General features: G+C 32.2%; 1 protein-coding gene across 1 annotated transcript; it reads left to right on the top strand.

Annotated features, from left to right (window-relative positions):
• Positions 1 to 16,239: 16,239 nt before the first annotated feature.
• Positions 16,240 to 19,382, top strand: LOC114724276 (transcription factor NAI1-like). The gene is made up of 4 exons (XM_028910596.1): positions 16,240 to 16,275; positions 16,423 to 17,109; positions 17,914 to 18,351; positions 19,305 to 19,382. Exons 1-4 carry the CDS (start codon positions 16,240 to 16,242, stop codon positions 19,380 to 19,382), a joined length of 1,239 nt encoding a protein of 412 aa, XP_028766429.1.
• The last annotated feature ends 4,648 nt before the right edge of the window (positions 19,383 to 24,030 follow it).

The following is a 24,030-nucleotide window of genomic DNA, read 5'->3' as shown; positions in this document are numbered from 1 at the left end:
TTACAAAGAATTTTGTTCCAAGTGTTTGCGGATAAACAAAGAGAAGATCGCAAATAGTCAAAATACATATCGCTGTGTCAGAAGAAGGAATCTCAATAAATTCTCAATGAATTTAAAATGTGTATATATGTCTGAGGAGGATTAGAAACACACCCAAGGGCCCTCCCAGACATGGGAATCCAAAATGATCTCTTAAAATGTTTTAATTCATCCATAACTCTGATCCTAGATGTAAATCACTTGTAAAGAAAAATTTTAGTCCTAAATATAAGTGATTTGTAGTATATGTTTATTTTTCAATTTTACCCTTATTCAATTTTCATTAAAAAGAGATAAAAATGAAAGGATATGAGAACGATTTGTAAATTCAGATAGAGAAAACATTAATAAGGATAAAGTTAAAATTTTTTGTTAATTTAATGCATTTCTTAATATGCGTGCGAGAATATGTTACAATGCTTGGTATTGCCTCCGGTCTTTAATAAAAAAGCTAGTTGATTAATTAATTTGAGTAGATTAAGAAATATTGTTAAGTTAGTTCTTTATAATAAATAGATATTATCTTCTCTAGAATGCCCTTACTAATCATGTATATTAACTAGAATTATCATTTGATGGAACTTTTAAGACGTACAAATATTATGAGGAAATTTTTTTAAAAAAAGAATAGATATAAAAAATAAAATGAATTAAAATTTTATATTTAAAATTAAATTAAATATCAAATTAGTTCTTATACGAATAATCAAAATAGTATCAAAGACCATAGCGGTGTATAAACTCTCTAGAGAACATTACGCGTGGAATGACTTACTTGTTCTTACATAAAAAGCAGGGAAAAAAAAAAAAACTCACCGCAGCCATGGAGCATGGCCATTGGTTGGAGAATTTTCAGGTAAAAGTTGGTTAAGATGGTATTTGATCTCATCACCTTTTGTTTCTCAAAAGACTATACATAACCATTGGGACAATGTTTATTTAAAAAATATTTAATTTCACCCAAATGATGATGATCATGTTTTCTAAATTTCAAAGCTTTTAGCTATAATTAACGCTGTTAGAAGGTCTTTTAAATATCATTTTCCCCAATTAAAAACGTTCTATTTTTAAATAATGTACGTAACGTATACAATCTACTGTCCTGTTGTTTAAAAATGAAAATAAGAAATTGAATGAAGACTCTATTTTATCCACGTGTTGTGGGAACTCATATCCTCGATGGGACACTAATTATTTAAGTGTTAAAATAGCAGGAAATGGGATCGCCATACGCACGTGACACCCAAACATTTGTGGGATGCCTTCCTCCTATTTTTTTATTATAATATAAGTACCTTTAGACACTAATATTTATTAATATTCCTTCTGTCTCTTATTGTACAGTAAGATTTAAATAACTGAATTGCGCAGTTTTAAAAAATTATTAAAATTAATTAAAAGTCATAAATACATACGAGATGTATATATTTTCAAATATACCCTTATTTATAAATGGTAGGTGAGAGTGGAAAAAAAAAAAGAGAACGTATAGGAAAATGATAATGATAGAAAATGTATATTAATCAAGGGCAAACCTCTAATATTTAGGGTGTGTTTGGATGACTTCAAACCGTGGTTTGGAAAAGTGATTCTGGAGAATAGATTCTGTGGAGAATAGATTCTGAGAAAAAGTGATTCTGAGAAGTGAGAGTGTTTGGATAGTTATTACCAGAAGTGCTTTTTACATGTGGAAATTACCAAAAAGGGTATAAGTTAATATGATAATTATATAAGGGATAGATTTTATGATTTATTTTGATTTGAAGAAATAAAATTGTTAATGAAATAATTTTTACTAACATAATTAATAATATATAAGATAATATAATTAATACATAATTAATATGTGTACATATATTTATAAAACATAATATTAAATATGTTTATAGAAAAATAATTTTTTTATAACAGAAAAATATTAATTTTGTTTAAAGATTGTAAACGTGAAATCCCATAACATTTTTTCACAACTACTTTTTGTAATAACATACTACATGTATAATAACCTCTGATGTTTAATACAATTAATTAATTAATTGTCACCACACATATATATTCATAAAATATAAGAGTGAAAAATATTTTTAGAGAAGATGAATTATTTTGTTGCAAACAGAAAGTCATGTATTTTTCATGAAGATTATAAACATAAAATGGGATGATATTGTTTGATAAAATAGAATAAACACGTCTTAAAATAATTTATTAATTATTCAAGTAAGTAATAATTAGCTTGAGAATATAAGGCATAATATTAATAAGAGAAATATAAATAAAGAAGTGTCATAATCATTAAGATGATGCATCGATACAAAGCATTTGTAATAGGTTTTGTTTTTAACTACATATTACAATCTATGATAAAAGGAAATAAATAAGACATGACTACTATCCTTGTATTGAATTAACAAGTTCGTCTCTTATGCTGTCACGAACCTGAGCCATGTAAGATGAAGATTGAATTGATGAATGTATACATGAAAATCTAACCCCATCATCATCTTCTGCATAAGTACCTTCTTCTTCCAACTGAACGAATCCAGGATCAGTAATAGATGTCGTTCTAATAAAATTATGTATAGCCATCGTTGCACAAACGATTTTAACTTGTGTTTCAAAATCATAAGATGGCATGTTTTGTAAGATTGCGAACTTTTTTTTCCAAACTCCGAAAGTTCTTTCAATTGTACTCCTTAAACTTGAATGGAAATAATTAAAGATCTCATTGTCATTTTCAAACCCAGATGTCCTTCGAAAATCAGGCAAATGGTAACGCTCCCGTCTGTATGGGCCGAGATATCCATTCGGTGTTGGGTATCCAGCATCCACCAAATAATATTTTCCTATATAAAAATGAAATTATTGTAAATTATGTTTCTATTGTTAAGCTAAATATAAAAAAAATATAGGAAATAAAAAAATACCTTCAGGTGGATGGGGAAAGTTCATTGAAGGAGTTGTGAGGGCATGATCAAATATCCGAGCATCATGTGCGCTACCTTCCCATCCGGCCAAGACAAAAGTAAAACACATGTCCCAATCACAAACCGCCATGACATTTTGTGACACTGTTCCTTTCCTAGAGATAAATTTAGTTTGATCTGTTGCACTAACAACGCAGGAAACATGTGTGCCATCAATTGCTCCAATAGCATGTTTAAAAAAAGGCCAGTATTTACCAAACCGAATTTTTGTATGAACATGCCGGAATGTTGGATCTTTTGGTTTGATATTAGACATGGCAAGTCTACAGCATGCCATTAGGACATTATGAAAATGTCTGCTAATTGTCTCCCCTGAATGTTGAAATCTTTCTTGCTGCATTCTGCTACTAAGTGCATGCCCAACGGTATGTAAAAACATTGCAACTGATTCATGTATCCCTATATTTTTAGTTTCTTTTAAACCATGTTGTTGCAATTGTTCCACCAGACTTAAGAACACATCCCGTTCCATCCTAAACATGTTATAACAACGACTGGAGTTGCCATCTAAAACATCCCTTACCCATATGCAGCCTGTATAAGCACTTGTATGCCGAGGCTCCTTACACAAGTTCAAAGTAGCGTATGCACCAACCAATGCTGCAACTTTGTTAACTCTTTTTTTCCGTCCCTTAGCATGCTCTTCCACATGTTTAATTTCATCATCCATATTCGTTTTATCCTGTGCACATACACATAAAGTTTAGAATTCCTACGTAGAAATTACGAAACATTTATAAAAGTTACAGAGTTGTCTGATTCATATAACAATCCACTGGTCACACAAAACATACACATATGGAACTGTCTAATATAATAAACAAGTCATAAATCCCTAGTAAAATGCTCTAAAATGGGTAGAAGTTGTTCCTTCTGATCCTTCAGAGCTGCATACATTTCTCGTGCATCCTGCCGTTCCATAAGGAGTTGTGTGCACCGTCTAAAGAAATCAGGATCACTGACAACTTCAGGAACTGTTTTCAGGTGAGACAGGACTCCCCTAATTGAAATCTCATAAGCACGCGCTTCTTCTTCCAACCTTCTAGCTTCTGCTCGTGAAATGACCTCATTTCCACGCTCGGCCTCAGAAATATTTGTTTCAGCAATCTTGCTAATTGCATCCGCTATTTTCATAGAGGGAGATGTGCGTTTCTTCTTGACTTCACTCTTCCTTCTGACCCCCAGTGAGCTACTAGGTCGACTCCTACCTCTGCTTGTACCCCCACCACTGGTATCCTGCCTCAATTCAGTGTTGCCTCCACTACCTCCACTATTATCATTGAAGTTCACTGTGTTAAATTCCCCACTTATACCAGTTGGTGCGCCTAAAATTTCATCACTATCTCCGGACCCTTCTTCCAAATCTTCATTCGGTGTTCCTTCACTTGGAAGTGTCATGGAAGAAGGTGCCCATGCCTGTGGTCCAGTTGCAGCCACACTCCCAAATAGTTGAGTCAACTGATCCCTAAATTGAAGTCCTCTTTCTCTGAATTTTTCGTAGTTTGGAACTTCCTGCACATTAGACACCAATAATATCATAAAATATTCCAAAAACAGTAAATATACACAAAATATTAACAAGTAGAGAAAATGTAAGATCAAAATGTTTAATAATTACCCTTATTTTTCTCTCCCACCAATCATCAGTTGCACTGACAGTATTCCTTTCAGTATCCCATCCCAATCCTGTCTCACGAAGCAGCCTATCCCATGTCTGCCACTCCTTTCGTAGGGAATCATATTTATTCTTAAATTGAGATTTTTCATACACTTTTCCAGTTTTGGCAGTAAAGTTATCACTAAGAATATCCCAAGCTTTCTTTGTTAAGCTAGTACCTTTTCTTTCCCCTTGTTGCACAAGTTCAATGCAGAGGTCAATAAACACTTTTGTGGTTCGTAGGTCCCAAGAAGCTTTCACCGTATTCTTACGCATTATGCTATAGCACAATTATAGCTCTTCAGTCATCACAGATTGATCAACTCAAAATCAATTGAAATAACACAAGAAAATTGTAATTTTAAATGGCCAGAAAAAATACACCCTTCCTATTCGGAACTTCATTATCTATTTTTGTTTAAAAATACTAACTTTTAAAACGTCAAAACTAACTAAATAATTATATATTTTTTCCTTTTCTTAACTATTGTACAAAGATGATTGAAAGACAAAATAATAAGATAAATCATATTTGAACCATCATGCACCATAAATCATATTGTACTCAACTTTTACAACAACTGTGTATTACAAATAATTTTCAAAAAAATTCATTCATGTGTGTAATTAATACAAATATTCATGATGAATGTAATTATTGATTTGTCAACTGAAAATATAAAACACCAGCAATATAAACCTCTAACCAAAATACAAATCACTTCTTTCAATATATACACGGATTTGAGTTGTGATTCTATTTGTCCTGGCTCTCAAAAATTGGCCATAAATTTATCAAAGTCATTAATACAATAATTCACGACAACACATTCCTGCCTCACATTCCAAAAATAAAAGCAATGTCCCAATATATTGTTCGACTTCACAGGCTTCTTCTGGGCGAATTTGAACAGGAAAAAGGGATCCCACGCCAAGCAACCAGAGCAAAACGAATTTGCATTTTATATATATACCCAGTGGAATTCAATTCGCAGGCTTTCTCGTCTCCAAAACAATATCACCAAATATATTCCCTACCTCCAGAACCACATTTCGTTTCATACAAAAATCAAGCAATAAACCAGCAATCAAATTTTCGGTTTACCACAGGAAAAATACTGAAGCCAGCAATCAAATTTTTCGGTTTACCAACAGGGAAAATACTGAAGCCAGCAATCAAATTTTTCGGTTTACCACAGGCAAAATACTGAAGCAAGCAATAATATCTCATTCCTTCGATCAACATGCCAGTCATGAACAATTTCAAAAGCAAAAGTGGGAGGAAGTTTCCAAAATCGTTCGGTTTAGCACAGGGAAAATACTGAAGCCAGCAATAAATTTTTTTTTTCACCGGAGATAGCTTACCTGACCAACGGCGACCTCACCAACCCGAGGACGAGTTGCCACGATCGGGCCTTCCACTGAGCTTTGCCCCTATCGACTTCGATGCGGAGGTGCAGCACTCAGAACATGAGCTCTGCACGGCGACCTGACTGGGCGAACTACCGAGGTAAGAGATCGGAGCAGGGCCGGCGAAAGAAGGGGGAAGAGCTCAGCTGATGAAGCTCAGAGACGAGCTGAGTGAAGATCGACGGCGAGCAGCGACGGCGAAGTGAAGATCGACGGTGGAATTCGGAGCAGCTCCACGAGAAGAGCGAACCGGCGAGTAGAGAAAGAGGCGAGCTTCCTCTGATGAAGGTGCAAGCAGAGCGAGCTTCCTCTGAGGATGAAGGCGCGAGCGAAGCGGATGGCGCGACGAAGCGAGAAGAGTCTGACCTGAGGATGAAGGCGCGAGCGAAGCTGATGGCGCGACGAAAGCGAGAAGAGTGACCTGAGGATGAAGGAGCGGGCGAAGCGGATGAAGGAGAGTCTGAAGTGTCGGTCAGGGTATTTTGGGGTCACACTTTGCCTTCAATTATTAGAGCCAGGAAGCGAAAAATTTTGGCTTATGCTGAAACCATGGTTTCACCGGTGGAAACCATGGTTTCAGCCAGGACCACGTTTTGCAGCTGGAGCCTGCCTGTTTGGATGACTTCAGGAGCAAACCATGGTTTCAGCTTCCAAACCATGGTTTGCTTGGTCATCCAAACGCAGCCTTAGACAAATTCAAATTGGATTTTATAAAAAGACACAACAAAAATTTGAGTCTTGTAATAAGAATCAAGGCTCAGCATGAGGCACAGTAATATTCGTGGCTTATTCCTTCGATCTCCAAGATCCTTTTTTTAATTTTTCTCCTTAATTTCTTCAAAAGATTTTGGTTCATAATCCTTTTTTTTTTCCCAGTGAAACATAGTACGAGTCATGCAAATGAAGAGTCACAAGGAGTTATTATTAAATAAGAACAAAAAAATAATTGATTCAAAGCAACCTTGGTTTGCACACTCACACAATCACCAAAATCACGTGGCGCCATAGTTTAAAATTGGTAACTAAGCACATTTGTATCATCGTATCACATATAGAATCTGAAAAATCATCAGTATTGTTTATATGACTGTGCCTTTTTGTGGGCATTGATTCAGTCTTTCTCTCTCTATCTCTTAATTCTTGTAGTAGTACATAATACAATTTGAATTTTTGACTTCTACCCACAAGGGCCAAGGCCACAACCATTTTATTTTTATCACCTTTGAATTTTAATTTACTCTAGTTTATTATTAATCATTCCCTGTTAGATATAATTTTTGAGGCAGATATAATTCTATTTATAAAATTAACTTAAAAGATGTCTGACATTTTAATTGGCTCTTTTTATTTTTTTCCTATTAGTTACACATTATATCATAGCTCATTAATTAATAAGAGTATTGTTGGACAAAAAAAACATTTTTTAGTTTTAACACATAAACTACCAATAACCAACTTTTTATCTACCTAATTTGACTGTTTGTATTTCTCTGGTCTTATTTACAAATCAGTGAACAAAATTTTTTTTTGTCATCTTTATAGGTCACATATTATTAAATTTTTTTCATAAATATGTAATTTTCCCTTTCATTTTATTATTGTGCAAACTATTATTTTCTTAGAAATTTAATTAAATTTTAAGGCATGATTAAAAATGTTTAATTTTTTGTTTTAATAAAATATGCTGAACATGACTTATAAATATAATTATAAAAAAAGTATCGAGTAGAAAAAATATTCTACAGGCGTGTAAAGTTAAGGCTGGAAATGCACAATGAAGACGAGTGGATCTTGCTCTTCTCAAAATGGTATGTCTCGATATTAATAATGAATGAACAAAGTGAGTAAATGAGGAATCACGTAGAAGAAGCCAAATGATAATTAATAATATTGTTATGTACTAACATATAGTATAATTACATACTATATTATGATCATAACAATTAAAAAGATATATATATATATATATATATATATATATATAAATCTTTCTCTCTCGGCGTCAAGCCCTTGAACAGACGGATCTTTATGAAAGTGCACATGCTTTTGTACAAGTCCAAGAAGCTAGGTGAACAACCCAATAAGGCACAAGCAGGGCTCATGACGAATAATTAGATTAATTTTTTTTGGATTTATATGCGTAGTTACTTTCCCTCAAAATGTATATCAATATAAATATTAGTCAAAATCAATATTTTTATAAAATAAAATAATTCATACTATTCATGATTTGTGAATTATAAAATAGGAAAAGAGAATGGACTGTGAATGTTGTGGCATGAATATTAGTGGTGAACTGGTGACAACTCAAGTTTTTGTCTCCAATGTTTTTCCTTCCACATCGAACTATACAAACACCACATTAACCAAAACTCAGGAATCTGATAAATCTTCTCAGTGAAACCCTAAAAGCAATATATTTTGAATTCAATTTGCAAATAAAAGAAAAGAAAAACACATGATGTATATGTTTGATCTGGCTTTATTCAAAAATTTATTACAAATGTATAATGGAGATAGAAAATTGTTAACTTAGAATTAAAATATGTTAACTGTTAAATGAAATATGTTAATTTTTAAGGTTGTATTGTGGTCAAATTTTATTCATAGACTTGTTACAAGTATATTATGGAAACATAAAGCTGTTAATTTAGAATTAAAGCTTATTAATTGTGTAATTGAATTTGTTAATTTTTAAGATTATATTGTAATTACGTTTTATTAACAAACTAACTACAAGTATGTTATGGAGAAAAAAATTATTAATTTAAAATTAAAACGTATTAACTGCAAAATGAAACACATTAAACCTATTTGTTTTCATTTTATTTTTTTGTTCTTAAAAAAGTTTTATAAAATTGTTTCTTAAAACAAGTTTTGAAAACAAAAAACAAAAATTCTGTTTGGATAATTGTTTTACAAACTTACATTTGAGAATAAATATACTGATACTAGATAGTGAACTTTTGATGAGAACTCAAATTTCTAAATGGAGAAAAAGCCATTGAGTAGAAAAGAAAGGGTTTTCCACTTTTTTCAAACAAAAAACAAACAAACGCAAAAACAAAACAAAAATTGCTTAGGTTTTTTGTTTTTAAAAATTTGCCAAATGATTTGACAATTTGAATAATATTAATCTGATATTTAATATAAGAAGCGAATGGAAGTTTGGATTTGATATTAAAATAACACCTCAACATATTTTATTTGTCATATTTATTATTTTTTACAAACTAATTTATCTAGTTAATAAAATACCATATAATCTAATTGGAAATTTACAAAATTATCCCTAACAACTAACAAGCACATTCGATTTGACACAGAGATGGAGTAAGACTCACACCACTCAAACAAAAACACGTTGTGACATATCACTTTTACTTTTTGGTTCAAATATTTTATTACTTTTTGACACATTATTCTTACTTATTAATTCAAATTAAAGAGCATTAGATAAAAAGTGCAGAAAATTAATCTCGATCCCTTGCCGAACATTGGAGAACGATTTAAAAAATAATAATTTGGGACCCCATCTTTAAAGCTCTGCAATCTAGATTTTTTTTTTTTGTGGACCTCAATTACTTCAAAGCTGTGCAACTATCTTCAGTGTCCCTTGAATATCATTTTAAAACATTGAAGAAAAATTGCAGAACATTTGAGCTCACTTGTAGAACATTGGAGAATAATGAGAGCAAAATTTCTCGTGGGACCTCAACTTCAAAGCTTTGCAATTAGACATCTTCATTAGTATACCTTGAAAACCATTAGAAAGAAGGAAAAGTTACTCTGAAGTCTCAGGGAAAAAAAAAATACTAAAAAATCTTATAAAAACTAAACATTTTATATTGACCAGTTTTAAGGTAAACAATAACAACAAATTTTAACTGCTTATTTATTATTGAGATTTTTTAGTACTTCACTGTAATTCTCCCAGAAAAAGTATTGAAGAAAAAGTGCAAAAAGTTAAAACTCATTGACAAAACATTGAAGAACTACTGCAATTACTCGGTAGTGATCGAGATACATTTGCAGTTCTGAATTGCTGCTATCTTCGATCGATCGTCTCACATGCATGCTTGGATATATAGTTGTTTCCTTTTAGATGGGAGTGGCACTAGTTCAAGAGCTAAGCCAATTATAATTAAAATATATATAAAATCTTTTTGGATATAACCCTAAAAAAAGTAATATTTAATCTACAAGTAAATATAATAGAACATTAGACGTATATAAAATGATACATATTTAACAAAAAGGAGTTACCAAAGTATAAATAGGGACATTGCTATTTTTTTTTCCCACTGTTTTTGATATCTTAAAACGATTTTGTCTTAGACTCAGTAAAGAAAAAATATATAATTTAACCCTATCAATCTGGTTCAAAACCATTTAGTCTCTATTACATGGAACCGACCAAAAGACCACCGGAGTTGAGTTTTGTTGGGATCGTGAACGAGTCAAATCACCATATGTCTCTGTTAAGTTACAAAAACCTAGATCAGTCTCTCTCAACACTATACTTCCCATCCACCAGCTTGTCTCATAGAAACTGGAAAAGAGTGGTTTGTATTGAATGTTTTATAAAATTATTGCTAACACGTAAGAAACTAAAGAGTTACATCTGAATCATTATGGCAGTCCATATCACTCTTTTTTTTGGTAGAGAATTGTTATGAAGTTTTAATTAAGAAACTTAATTAATAATAACAATCCCGATAACAATAAAACAGCCTACAACATGATGTTCTAAAGTAAAACTTGATAATTGTTCAACTGTGATCACTTCTTTTCTTGGGATATCATTGTAATTTTTCCTTTTGTTATTTAAATTTCCATATTCTCTTTGTTTTAATCCAAACACAAGTTTTAGGAATAATCTTAAATACTGTCAGATACTAAGTATAAAGAATATATTTCAACTTTTAAATTTTTCATGTTCGTTAGCTATCATAATTCACAAGGCAACTTTATGAATGTGTGGACCCAGTCTAATCCATGGAGATCACCAATAGTTTCCGGCCCAAGCCCATAATATGATGATCAATATTTAGCAAATACGATAGCCTCTCATGATATCACTTTAAATTTTTGCATCTTTTGTTTTTTGGTGAAATTAATTTTTGCATCTTTAAGTATTTTTCTTCTTGTTGCTCTGAAGTAGTGTATAATGATAGGATGGGATCTAATCGGCCTAAGTTCATTTATTACGTGTTTGATTCCATATTAAAAATTATCAAAATCATGATTTTAATCATTTTTAATGTAACTAAACGAGTTTTAATGAAGACATATCCTGGCCTCACTAAACCGTATAGTATATCTTTGCATTTATTTTTGATTGGGTTAAAAAAAAAAAATCCTAACAATCACACTGAGCAGAGTCCGAGATTCAAAATCAATTAATAATAGTCATTAATTAATACTCCTCTGATTATCGAATTAACTAAGTTGAGTTGATTAAAAATATTAATTAAATTAGTTAATATGATATTTTTTTAAAAACATCATAAGCATCCTTCTTAATTTTTCCTCCCTCTCTGACTTGATCATTGTTGAGAAATATTGATAGTGTTAATTTAGGAAAAAATTAATAAACATATGAAATATGTATTACATATAGGACCCACATCAACTCCTCAATTATGTCCTACATCAAGGACCAGAGGAGTAGTTTCTTTTTAGTTTTCTTCCTACCTTAAAACCAAGTGAAATCATTGTGAGGTGCTAAAAAAAAAAATAATTATTAAAAAATTTCAATTACAAGTGAGCAGCATGCCTGCATGAAAACTTGTCATTTACTTATTATGAGATTTTTAGTGGTAAATTTTTTTTCTTAGAGCTAAGCAGTAATTTTGAAAAAAAAAAATCTTTGAAACATGTGAGTTTATATAGGTGGTAAGATTCACAACTTCTTAGCTAATTTTTGTGTGTGGAGAATGTGGTACTTCTTCTAATTATTAACTTAATATAAGAGCTAAATAATTGTTTTATGAATATTAATAAAGTTAGTTAACTGCACTAAATATGTGTTGATTTTTTAAAAATATCTCTTGTAATCATGCACATTGTAATCCGTTAATGAAAATTCCCTGTATGCAATTGATAGGATTAGTTTGAGACAAAAATTATAAATTTAATTGACAAAATGAATTAATATTTTTATATTTAATTAGGACCAAATTAAAATTTTAATTAGTCTAACTCTTACATTTATTGACATTTTATCGTGTTGATTATAAATAGATTATAACTTAGAAGTAATCATCATTTGATTTTTGATGCAAAATTATGAAAGCAGAATATTGATAAATTAAAAATTTTTCAAAGTAAGACTAAATTGACCAAAATTTGAATGCAACAGTCTAAGTATCAGTTTTAAACGGACGAGTTAGCAAGTGATTGTTCCTAATAAAAACATGTACTAGTAAAATATATTTCCAAGCAATATATGTATGTGTAAGTATTAAAACATGAATATATTTTGTTTAATTATTTTTGGCTCAGATCCTACCGCTAATAATTTAATAAATTACATTATTGGAAGGACAAGACATGATTGGGGCTACTTTTCCGTGAATAATCCAAATTATAAAGATTAATGAATTATCAAAAGGGACAAGCCGCAGATCTAGATGGGCCCTAAATTAATATCATCCATATTAGTGAAGTAATACATTACCTCATTTTTTCCCTAAAAAAAGGAAAACTTAAGCTTCCCCATAAATATCACCATAAAAAATTAATCTATATTTTTTTTTAAAAAAATTATGCAGTGATTGTCACATCATCAAATTCAACTTCTTAGATTTGGCCTAAAAAAAAGAATCGACTTCTTAGACAAGATTCAATTCGGTATTTGTAAATAATTACTTGCTGATAATGTGGACAATAGCATATGGTTAGGAAGGAACCAACTTGCAAGATGTTGACAGAGGAAAAAGTTGATATAATGAACATTTGGATCAAATGGCCTCAAAATTTTGTCATCACACAAATATCTAGTTTTTTTTTTTTGTGAGAATAATTTTCTGAAGAACTCAACACTAGATTTATCGTTTTGTCTTAAAAAACCATTATAAAATCGAAATTAATCCAAAATTATTATATATATATGCGGCAATAATTACTCTAACATATATAACGAATATTTCTATGAGTGGTGCTTCTCATATCTTAGACTTTTCTAGTCTTGACAACAGAAGAAGTGCCGTCTGGCGTCAATGTGTTCATATTTAACCAATAAATTGGATATAGCATTTAGCAAAACATTTTTCTTGATAAAACATGTTGGTAATTTAGGTACAAATGAAAATTAGGATAAAACAGCATCCAATATTCTGATATTATTTCTCAAGTGTATTCAATATTTAAATTTCATTTATGATACATCTAGCATTCTGATGTTATTTTTCTTGTACGTACTTCAACAACCTAATTTTAATTGTAGTATTTAACTAGTAAATTATTATAAGAGTATTTAATATAGTTTGTTTTAAATAATCTCACATCGTACAAATGAATATCAAAATAAATTTTATTTTGTAATTAAATCATGCATATAATAATGGGAAAATCCCAAAAAAATAATGGTTGAATTTTAAAATTCCAAATCAATATTGGTTACTACACTCATAAAAAAAAAAGACTATATTTAAAAAACAAATGACAACACATTTTTGTAGTAATTCATAATTTGGAATTTTGAAATTCAATAATCATTTTTTTAGGATTTTCCCTATAATATATATATTTATATATAAATATCCCAAAAGTGGCTGAGCAAGCCCTACGCTGAACTCTCAGTAGCCCTCGTGCTGATCTGCCAGATCCTCTTTGTTCCTACTGTTTTTGGGCAAATATTAAAAAATAGAGATGCGGGAGAATGCGAAGGGCAAGGGAGCGAGGGACAGACAAGGATATTATAAAATATTGCCAAAATCTTTAACCGCATGTTCATGCATTTGCCTTTTTTCTTTTCCCACCTTGTCTTGGGGACCAGCGACAGAATATTCTCCTCACACTTCGGCCGGGGTCGTGATAAGTGTTTTTTAAAAAACATTTTTTTATAAATTGAGATAAATTTTTTTACGTATTTACTTCATATATCATAAAACTACTTCTAAACTTATAATTTGGTTCCATCTAAACACCCTAAAACTGATTTAAAAAAAAGTAAAGGCAGCAACATCCAGACATGAAACATTTATTTGTAATTATTAACACAAGCCAGATCTCTTGTTTATATTATATTTTATTCATGAGAATAAATAAATAAAAAAAGAAAAGCATCATTCCCAGCACTTTATGTAAGTTCACCGACTACACATACATTTATGTATGTGTAATGAAAATTCATTGAGTTAATCTATGGTGAGTTTCATTCTCTCGATTGTTTTTGATGGAAAAGTGACTAACATTCCATATAAATTTTGACGAAGCAATCGATTCGAGCAATAATCTAAATTTGTTGAAAATATTGTTTATATTTAATAAAAATATTTACATTATTCGGATCAATTATTTCTTGGGGTGAAAGGACTAAGGACAATATTCCCCACCTAGATTTTTTTTATTTATTTTGTTATAACTCACGTACTTATCGTACTCTCATTAAGAAGCCTTAAAAAAGATGCTATGTATTAGTTACGTTACAAGACCTTGACATATTCTCTTTGATCCGCAATAATATAAATCATTTTTAGAGGAATAGCTGAATTGAGTTTTGGTGCTCATAGCCAAGAGATAAGCACGAATCTAGACAGTCTAGATTAGATATGGATAGTCCATATTTATTTTGTTATTTTAATTTTTTTGAAAAAAAATATCTTAGTGGGTACATGATCAAAATTAAAGATAACCTTTAAACTGTTAATTTTTCATAAAATAATTTTATTATTTAAATATCATCAGTTAGAAATTTTAATCTGAATCGTTAGAATTGTTTTTGGACCAGATGGTGTGTATCTCTCCCCAAAAATGAGCACCATGGTGCTCATTATTGTGATGACTGATGAGCAGTGGCTTGGTTCAAAATATATATTAATTAGAGAATAATTAATGCTTTATTTATCAATTTTGCCCTTGTAATTACTGTTTTTTTTTTTTTGGGGTGATAACCTTCGGTGTCCGGCGGTTTCGGCAACCAACTGATCCAGATTAGTGGGAATGTGGGTTTACTATGCAAGGCATCTCACTCTCACTGAATTATAACGTATCTAGGGTTTGAATTTGAGATTTCTGGTTAAGCTAGAATAACATTCTTACCAATCGATCTAAGCACTCGGTGGTGCCCTTGTAATCAATGTTTAAAAGTAACTCTTTTTTTTTTTTTCCCCTTTTGCAACCTCATTTAATATGAATAAAGTTGAAAAAACTTTTCGATTTGAGATAAATTTAATGACTTAAATATTATTTCTAATTTTAATGAACTAGTTGTGTATGTGCGCGCGCGCGCTCGTGCGAGATAATTGAAAATGAAACCCCTCAATCATTTGTATAAAAGGGACAATAGTCATTGTCATTCACGCCAACTTAAATTGCTTTTCTCCTCACCCCACCCCCAATTAAAAGTAATATGAATCATTTACCTTACACGTAAACATGGGCACTCTTCCCGGGTTCCCCCGGCGCCAACCAAAAAAAAAAAAAGGATTCCTCCCACTTTGATGAAGCTAAGACAGCCTTCATTTTGTTATTCTCCTTGTCTGAACACTCTTGGCCATAAATCTTGGAAGTCGGAATAATATGCAAGTCCTGAAGAAAGAGAACTTTACACTTTCATCAGTACTTTACAAAACTACTCTTTTAATAATTGGTGCACGAGATCTGCGTATCTGCAAAATTCAGTTCCATCTCATATATCTGGACGGGACAAAATAAAGAAATCAAAGGCTTCTTGTGCCCTTTAGTTCATGGGTCCCACCTTAAGGTGAAAACAATCAACGGTGGAAAAACAAGTTGCATGCTAAACGAGTCATTTCTTTTATGTCCATTTCACTCTGATGCATGTGTCGTTTATCCCCTGCAAAACCCTTGGCTTGGATTACTATTATATAACTCAGTTCTCTTGTTCATAAGTTCGTGCCCATATTAATTACTATCAGAACAATTCTATTTATCTCCTTCTCATCCAAATTCCCAACTTTAATGGAGGTTCCATGGCAGAATTGGTTCTCGGATCTGGTAATCATAATTTTTTATATCTAACCTAGCTATTCTATTTTAGGGTTTCATGATGAAAATCATTATGGTTATGCTTGTTTGATTAGTTCTCATGGATCTCTCTCTTTCTCCCTTTTTTTTCTTTTTGGTTTAATGTTTTGATTTCAGGATATGGATGAGACCAATTTCTTCAATAATCAATGGCACAAGCCTTATAACTCTTTTGATGATGAGGATGATGAGTTTCTTAAGGAGATCTTTCACCAACCTTCTTTCTCTTCCGAGAGTGACAGTACTCACTCTTCCTCTATTCAAAACACCGCCGTCACTGCCGCATCAGATGGTGGTGGTGGTGGTGGTGCCGCTGCCGCCGCTGTTACAACACCCATCGTTAGCAGCTTATCGTTGGACAACGATTCCGGCGCCGGCCAGCTGAAGCGGCCTAACAACTCGAGCTCAACCCTCTCGAAACTTGGTAGCTTCTCGGACAAACCAGTAGCCTCATCGGCCCCGTCAACTTATATTCTGTCCTTCGATAACTCAACAGTTCTCCCGGCCACCTCCGACGGTGGTCACCGGAAACACGAATCGGCGATCAAGAGTCGTAATCAAGAGAAATTAGAGAGTAGTATTACAGGTGGTGGAGGAGGAGGAGGAGGGGGAGGAGGCACGCGCGCTTCCCAAAAACGAACCCTAGAAAACCAAAATAGTGATCAGCCAAGAGCTAATCAAGGGACAAAGAAGACTAGAAGTTCATCCGAGACACTGGATCACATAATGGCTGAGAGAAAAAGGAGACAAGAACTCACTGAGAAGTTCATTGCACTCTCAGCGACAATCCCTGGTTTGAAGAAGGTCAGTTGAATTCATTCATTTCATTATGTCTTGATTCTTCTTCAACACTTGGAAAGTACCAGTTCATCTCTTTCATCTTCTTATTCAAAATTAGGGTTCGGATCCTTTTTCATCTTTTCGTAATTATCACTGATGCTTCGATGGACTAATTAAATTATATTATGATTCTTGTGATTTTCTGTAATCTGATGATGGACTGGAATTGAATGGAAAAGTATAAAAGATGTGGATATGCATAATCGGAAATAATATCGAGTTTTTGGCAAATTGACTGACTTTTTACGTGCAAGCCCGCTTTTGATGAATGTTTGTTATTTTAGTTAATTCTAAAATAGCTTTTAAAAAAGGAAGTATCAACCCAAAACCTACATTTTGCAAATGGAAACAAAAATTGCTTTTCAGGGAAATGAATTTTGTTTAGAACTAGTAGCCAAATCCACAAATTGTTTCATATACTCCTCCCTCCTCTAGTCCTTTTATAAGTTACATTTTGGAGATGCCTAAAATTTTATTGCACGTTTTTTTATTCTTACCCTCATCATTTTTCTACTCCTTCCCCCTCCCCCCCCCCCAAACTCTTTCTATAAATATGCATATATTTGAGAAAAATTATGGAAAAAAATATTTCTTACATATTTATTGTCTTTAATCGATTTTAGTTGACTTCTTAAATTTTGTAAACTAGTAGCCAGAGCCAGACAAATGCACAAATGCACAGAGCTTTTCATATATGAACTTGTTGTGTTGTTTAATCTAAATGTTGAGCTGATTGAATGATTTGGATGAATGCTCATCAACTAATAGATTGACAAGGCTTCAATACTAAGCGAAGCCATAATTCACGTGAAGCAACTTCAAGAGAGAGTGAAAGAGTTAGAAGAACAGAACAAGAAGATGAGTAGCTTGGAGTCCTCAGTGTCAAGGTACATGATGAAGAATAAGAAGACATCGTCGTCGTCGTCGAGCCAGCTCTATAATAATTATAATAATAATGCTGAAGACATTCAAGAGACAACCTCCTGTGAAATGAGCTCCGATAATTACTTCAGAATTTGTGAAACCCTTCCTGAAGTTGAAGCAAGAGTTTTACACAGACAAGTCCTCATCAGAATCCACTGTGAGAATAAAAAAGGCGTCACCCTTAACTTGTTGGCTCAGCTCCACAATCTTCATTTCTCCATAATCAGTCACAGTGTGTTGCCGTTTGGAAATTCCACTCTTGATATTACCATTATTGCTGAGGTACACATCCATCCATCCATCCACACACACACACACACACACACATTTAGTTTCTGTTTCTGTTATATGCTTGGTTGAGCAGAATCAATTATAGGAGAAAACTCGATCTGATTATTATGTTTGTTTTTCCCCATCTGATAAAAGTATATTCTCAAACACTCAAGCAAGAACCATATATAGCATGGAGAAGGGGGAAATCACGATAAAAATTCTTATAATCTAATGATATCAGAGAAAGAAGCATTAATAAAATATTAAATTCCTTTTTAAGAACTAAAGTTGTGCCTCGTGTTTTTCAAGGTTCCACGGCTAGTATTTCTCAAAACTATCATTAATTAATTTATGTTCCTTGAATTTACAAATCCAAGTAAAATATTATTCTGATTTCGAGTATTGAGACGAGACTATGCTGACAACGAACAGGTGTGTGTGTGTGTGTATGTTTGGCCAATACGTTGATATTGTATACACACACACATATATAGCTTTAGTTTTTAAGACCCTCTTTCTATATACTCCTCTAGTCCAGTTTATCAAGCAAAGAGAGGAAGGTTTTTTTTGTCTTATTTATAAGTCTCACCGTTAAATTTTTAACATAAATATATAGTTTTACTCTTCATTTATTATTATATAAATTATTTTTTTTGAGAAATTGTACATCGTAAATAGGAATAAAGTTAAAAAGTTAAATTTTAAAACACGGCAAATGAGGTTTAAGATTTTTCATGATTCTAATATGGCATATTAAAAGTGACTTATAAATCAGAGAATAGGATGAGTTTTTTCCAACAAGAAAAGCTGTACAATTTCAAGAACACGTAGTATAATTATTAGTTATTTCACAAGCAGCCACAATTCATAAATTCTATATAAAATCGTTAGTTTAATGAAGAACATGTATGATAAATTTTTCCCCCCAGCAATTTCATATGATGAATAATTTGTCGTTATAGGTCGATGAGGAACGCAGCATTCCAGTGAAGGAACTTGTGAAAAAGCTGAGAAAGACACTGTTGAAGACAGTTGAGTGAGAACCACTAAGAGCAATCCATGCTAGGGTATCAAGTATATCAACAACCTTACCGGCCAAGTGACGATTGAATCTCATGTTTTAAAAATGATTCAAACTTTTTGAATACTATTAATTATGATTTGGTGTTGTTTGTCGCAACAATAAAGAAAAAACAACAATAAGATAGTTTATTATTGTATGCGGATTAGTGTAAATTATGATATATATGTTTGATTACTATATAATGTATTGTCCAAACTTGCTGTGTTTGATCACAGTGTGTATATATTTATATTTATTGGTCTTGGCATGTTAGAGTTTTTGCTTCAATCATCAATATAATGAATCCCACCTAAAACTTGTCACTTAAGTTACTTCTTTTTTTTTTTGTTATTTCCTTTAGTTGTTTTAATTATTATTGTTATCATAGTGATTACTATTATATTATTATATGACTTTGTCTAATATTCGACCAAGAAGGAGCCAGAAAGAGGGAAAATAATCGATATTACTCCTCCAGTTCCCATTTTGTAATTATACTATAAAATAAGTTATATATTTAGAACCGGTTGAGTAGCATTAATGATTGACAAAACTGGCGCCAGAGAGAAATTCACCTTCGCGCCTTCCTCCCTCAGCCACCCTCCTCATCCTTGGTTGCACCACCAAATCAGAGACTCTAATGCTTTTTTCTTTTCATTTGCTTCTGTGGTCTGGCAGCTAGGATTTTTTTTAGTCCAATATGAGCTGAGTCATCAATTTCATAGATAAAGAAAATAGTTCTGTTAACATTAGATGAAGGTGCACAATTTTAAATACTTCAAGGAGCCAAATTACATCACAAATAACTTTAGAACATTGGGCTGAGTTTGGAAAAATACTTTAGCACGTTAACCCCAAAAAAAATCTAAACTTTAGTTAAGTTTGTCCACAGGTGGGATTAAGGCTATCAATCTTGCTAGGATTTTGGCCCCAAAAAAAAAAAAACAGCAGTATCTCGTTCAGATTGTTCCTCAAGAATAAATTCTATATTTTAATTATCTTGAATCATCAGAATGGTTTCCAGATTTTGTAACAGTTTCATTTCCTTCTTTGACTTGTTTGGACAGGCTTTTGCAAAATGCCCTTTCTTCCCATAAAGATAACATGTATCAGACTTTTTGGAATGAGTAGATCGTCTTTCAAAAAATCTAAAAAGCCGTGTCCTTTTTCTTCTTTGAAAATAAAAATCCTTTGATGTTTTGTGTTTTCTGAAATGGGATTTCTTTTTTTGCAGAACAAGAGCATTCTTTTTGACCTTTACACTTAATCTTGAGATAAGGCTTCCTACTTGCAGATTGTAATTTGACTTGGCCTTTCATCATTTCTTAGAGGAATTTTCTTTGTTCACAGAGTTTATCTAGAGTGGACAGTTGACAAAGCAAGTTGATATATTTCTCTAAGAGATACGCAAGGCATTAATAGCTGGATGAAGCTCTAGCGGTAATTCATCAAGAAGAGAGGCAATAAAAACATGTCTAATATTAACATCTTGAAGTCCCTCCTCCAACATATAGTATTTCTCAGACATTTGTTGAAAATACTTTTGCAAATCTCTTCTATCAAGAGAATGATATTTCATCTCAAAATATTCTTATTGATTCCTTCTATTGATGATATTGAAATCATCAATAAATTCTTTATAAATCAAACCAAGAATTTGCCCAACTCTAGTAAAATTAGCTACAGCAGCTTTATGACAATCATCTATGATTTGAAACCATTCATGTAGATTACTAGTGAATCTGAGACAAAATTCTGAAATAACTTCTTGAACAGTAACACAGGCCTACACATCTATAGATCAAGCCAAGCGCCAAATTTGTGAAGTCTTTCTCTCCATTTATGAGGAGGGAGATTATCAAACATAAACCAAGGACTTTAGTAGGCTTAAGGTGTCCTCCAGTTGTTCTGGACGATTGGAAAAAGTTGCATCTTCTGGACATTCATCTGGTGTATCTTGAACAATAGGCTCTATAGGAGAAAGTGGGACCGTACCAACTTTGGAAATATCAGCAAGAGCTCCATTAGAGTCAAAGCTTTTTAAATTCTCAAAGAATTCAGGATCCAAATTAGACTCATAGTTTTTAACAGGCAACGCCTAAAATTTATTTTGTAGAGAGGCAATGGGAGCTTTGGTTTTCTCATTTTCTTCACTTTGGGGTGGACTGTTTAGGTAGGGAGAATGGTGGTGTGGTTATTTTAAGACTAGTAGAAGGTTAAGAGGTTTTTGCTAGAGATTTGGTATAAGAGGGACAGGCTTGTGATATGTCAGGATTAAAAAGAGGTCTTGGTCTTGGATGAAAAGGTTGTGTAGGTTTCAGTTGAGGAGGCTTAGGTTATAGTTTTGACTGCCTCACTTGTCTGAATATAGAATAGCTCATCTTGAAGATTTGACTATAATTAGATAAGGACTTAGGATAATATGTAGGTGAAGATGAACATGAAACAGGATGATAACTGGTCGGGTAAGAGGGATAGGATACATATATAGTTTGAGAATGTCCCTTGTCCATATCTGCCTCAATGCTCTGAATATTCTATTTAACTTCACAAATCTCTTTCTCCTCATCCTTGAATTCTGGTATGAGATATCCTTAGTCAATGAATTTCTTTAGATTGACATCCAAATGATAAGCTTGAGAAGTAAGCTATATATACAGCTGGTTATCTGATCACTTTACTACAAAAAAAGAAGCAAATTGTAGTGATTATTTTGTAGCGGATACATTAAACCACTAGAAATCAAAGACTTGTAGTGGTTTTAACGTAAAACCACTATAAATCTGCATTGGTTGACCCGGATTTCATTGTGTCACACATTATAGCGGTTATACGCGCAAATAACCGCTACAAAAATGGTGCACCCTTCCATCATTTGGCAGGAGATTGGCACTAAATTTGTAACAGTTATGTAGTGGAGGTTATGATAGTATAACTACAACAAACTATTTGTAGCGGTTATTTTGTAGTGGTTGTGCTAAAGGCAGAAAATGAAACGTTTGATTTTTGTAGCGGTTTCATATAAAACCGCTACAAATGGTTAAAATTTGTAGCAGTTCTAGTTTAACCGCTACAAAGTATTGCAAATTTGTAGTGCGGTTACATACACAACTGCAACAAAGTGTTTAGTTATTTGATGGAGGTACGACACATGTCATAGACTTTGTAACGTTGTAAGGTAAACTGCCACTAATATCACATTTGTAGCAGTTATTTTTAAAATCACTATAAATGTTCGGTGTCTATATAAACCCTCTCCCCCTCCTTCTTTCACTTTCATTGCGTGTGTGTACGGTTTCTGTCACAATTTTTCCTCAAATCCACTGTAGTTTCAGATCCATTTCCAGCTATCCAGGTATGATATATATTCATTTATTAGTTAATTTATTTTATAGTTACAGTATTTAAATATTTAATTGGTATTGTATTCATTTAATATTTATTTTATTTTAGTTTAGTTATTTAATTGACATTGATATTGTTTGATTCATTATATCTCGTATTTGTTTTAAATTTTTGTAGTTTGCATGTTAGTTATAATGATTTAATAATAAAATATATTTATTTAGTAATCAACTTATATGACATTAGGAGTGATATTAATTTAATTACAATTATTTTTATTTTATTTAATTCAAAGAAGTGAATTTATTGGCTTTTTTAATTGTTAATTATGAATTGGAAGATAATTATAAAATGTTTAGAATTTATTAAATCCATATCTAAACAGTTTTTTTATTTTGTTTAATAGTTATATGTGATTTAAATTGTTGAATTAATTAATTGTAATGATTATATATTTTATTGCCTTCAATTTTTTTAGTTTACATGTTATTTGTAATTGTTTAATGATAAAATTCGTTTATTTAGTAATTAATTTTATTAGATATTAGGAGTGATATTATTTTAATTATATTTTGTAGTATTTTATTTAATTTCAAAAACTTGGAGTTGGTAGAAATTTTTCAATTTTTTTTATGGTTTCAAATGTAATTGTAAAATGTTTAGAATTTATTAAAGTCATATTTAATAAATTTTGTATATTCTATTGTTTAATTAATTATTTGTTGTTTAAATAGCATGGCTTGTTGATAAGGTAAAGATCCCATTGAACCTACGAGACCCCTGGCATCCTGAGAGGCTTGGGTCATCCAAGGAGTCGACAGAGGAGGATGATGGGCCCATGATCAGCATGGAAGATTATGAGATCGATGAGCACTTCGATCTCAACCTGGGGGGGTGAGGGTGGATTCGAGGGTCCTGTGGAGGGAGAGGTACGGGACCTGAAGGAGGAGGAGGAGGGCCACCACCACCAGCTGCCGCGTTGACCTAGTAGACGGTTGAGCAGTTCGGAGGTGGCAGTTGTGGGTAAGTAAAATAAGTTATTTAATATTAATAATTAATATTATTGATATTATCTCATTATTAATTTAATTGTGCAACCCAATGGGCAATAGGTCCACGAGGAGGCTAAATGTGAAGGACATGCATTACATTCAGGATGCACATGTCACAGTCCCTCTGAATGAGCATGGGCAACCAATTGAGTTGGGAGGACATCTGTTCAACTGATATCTAGCTTATCTAGGTGGACAATATACAATATTTCCCATCTACGAGCCTAC

Source organism: Neltuma alba, unplaced genomic scaffold (genome assembly GCF_004799145.2).
Source record: "Neltuma alba isolate B1F8T4 unplaced genomic scaffold, ASM479914v2 tig00012184_pilon, whole genome shotgun sequence".
Classification (NCBI taxonomy): Eukaryota; Viridiplantae; Streptophyta; class Magnoliopsida; order Fabales; family Fabaceae; genus Neltuma; species Neltuma alba.
Note: the sequence above shows the minus strand (reverse complement) of the source record. Positions and strands in the feature narration are given on the sequence as shown.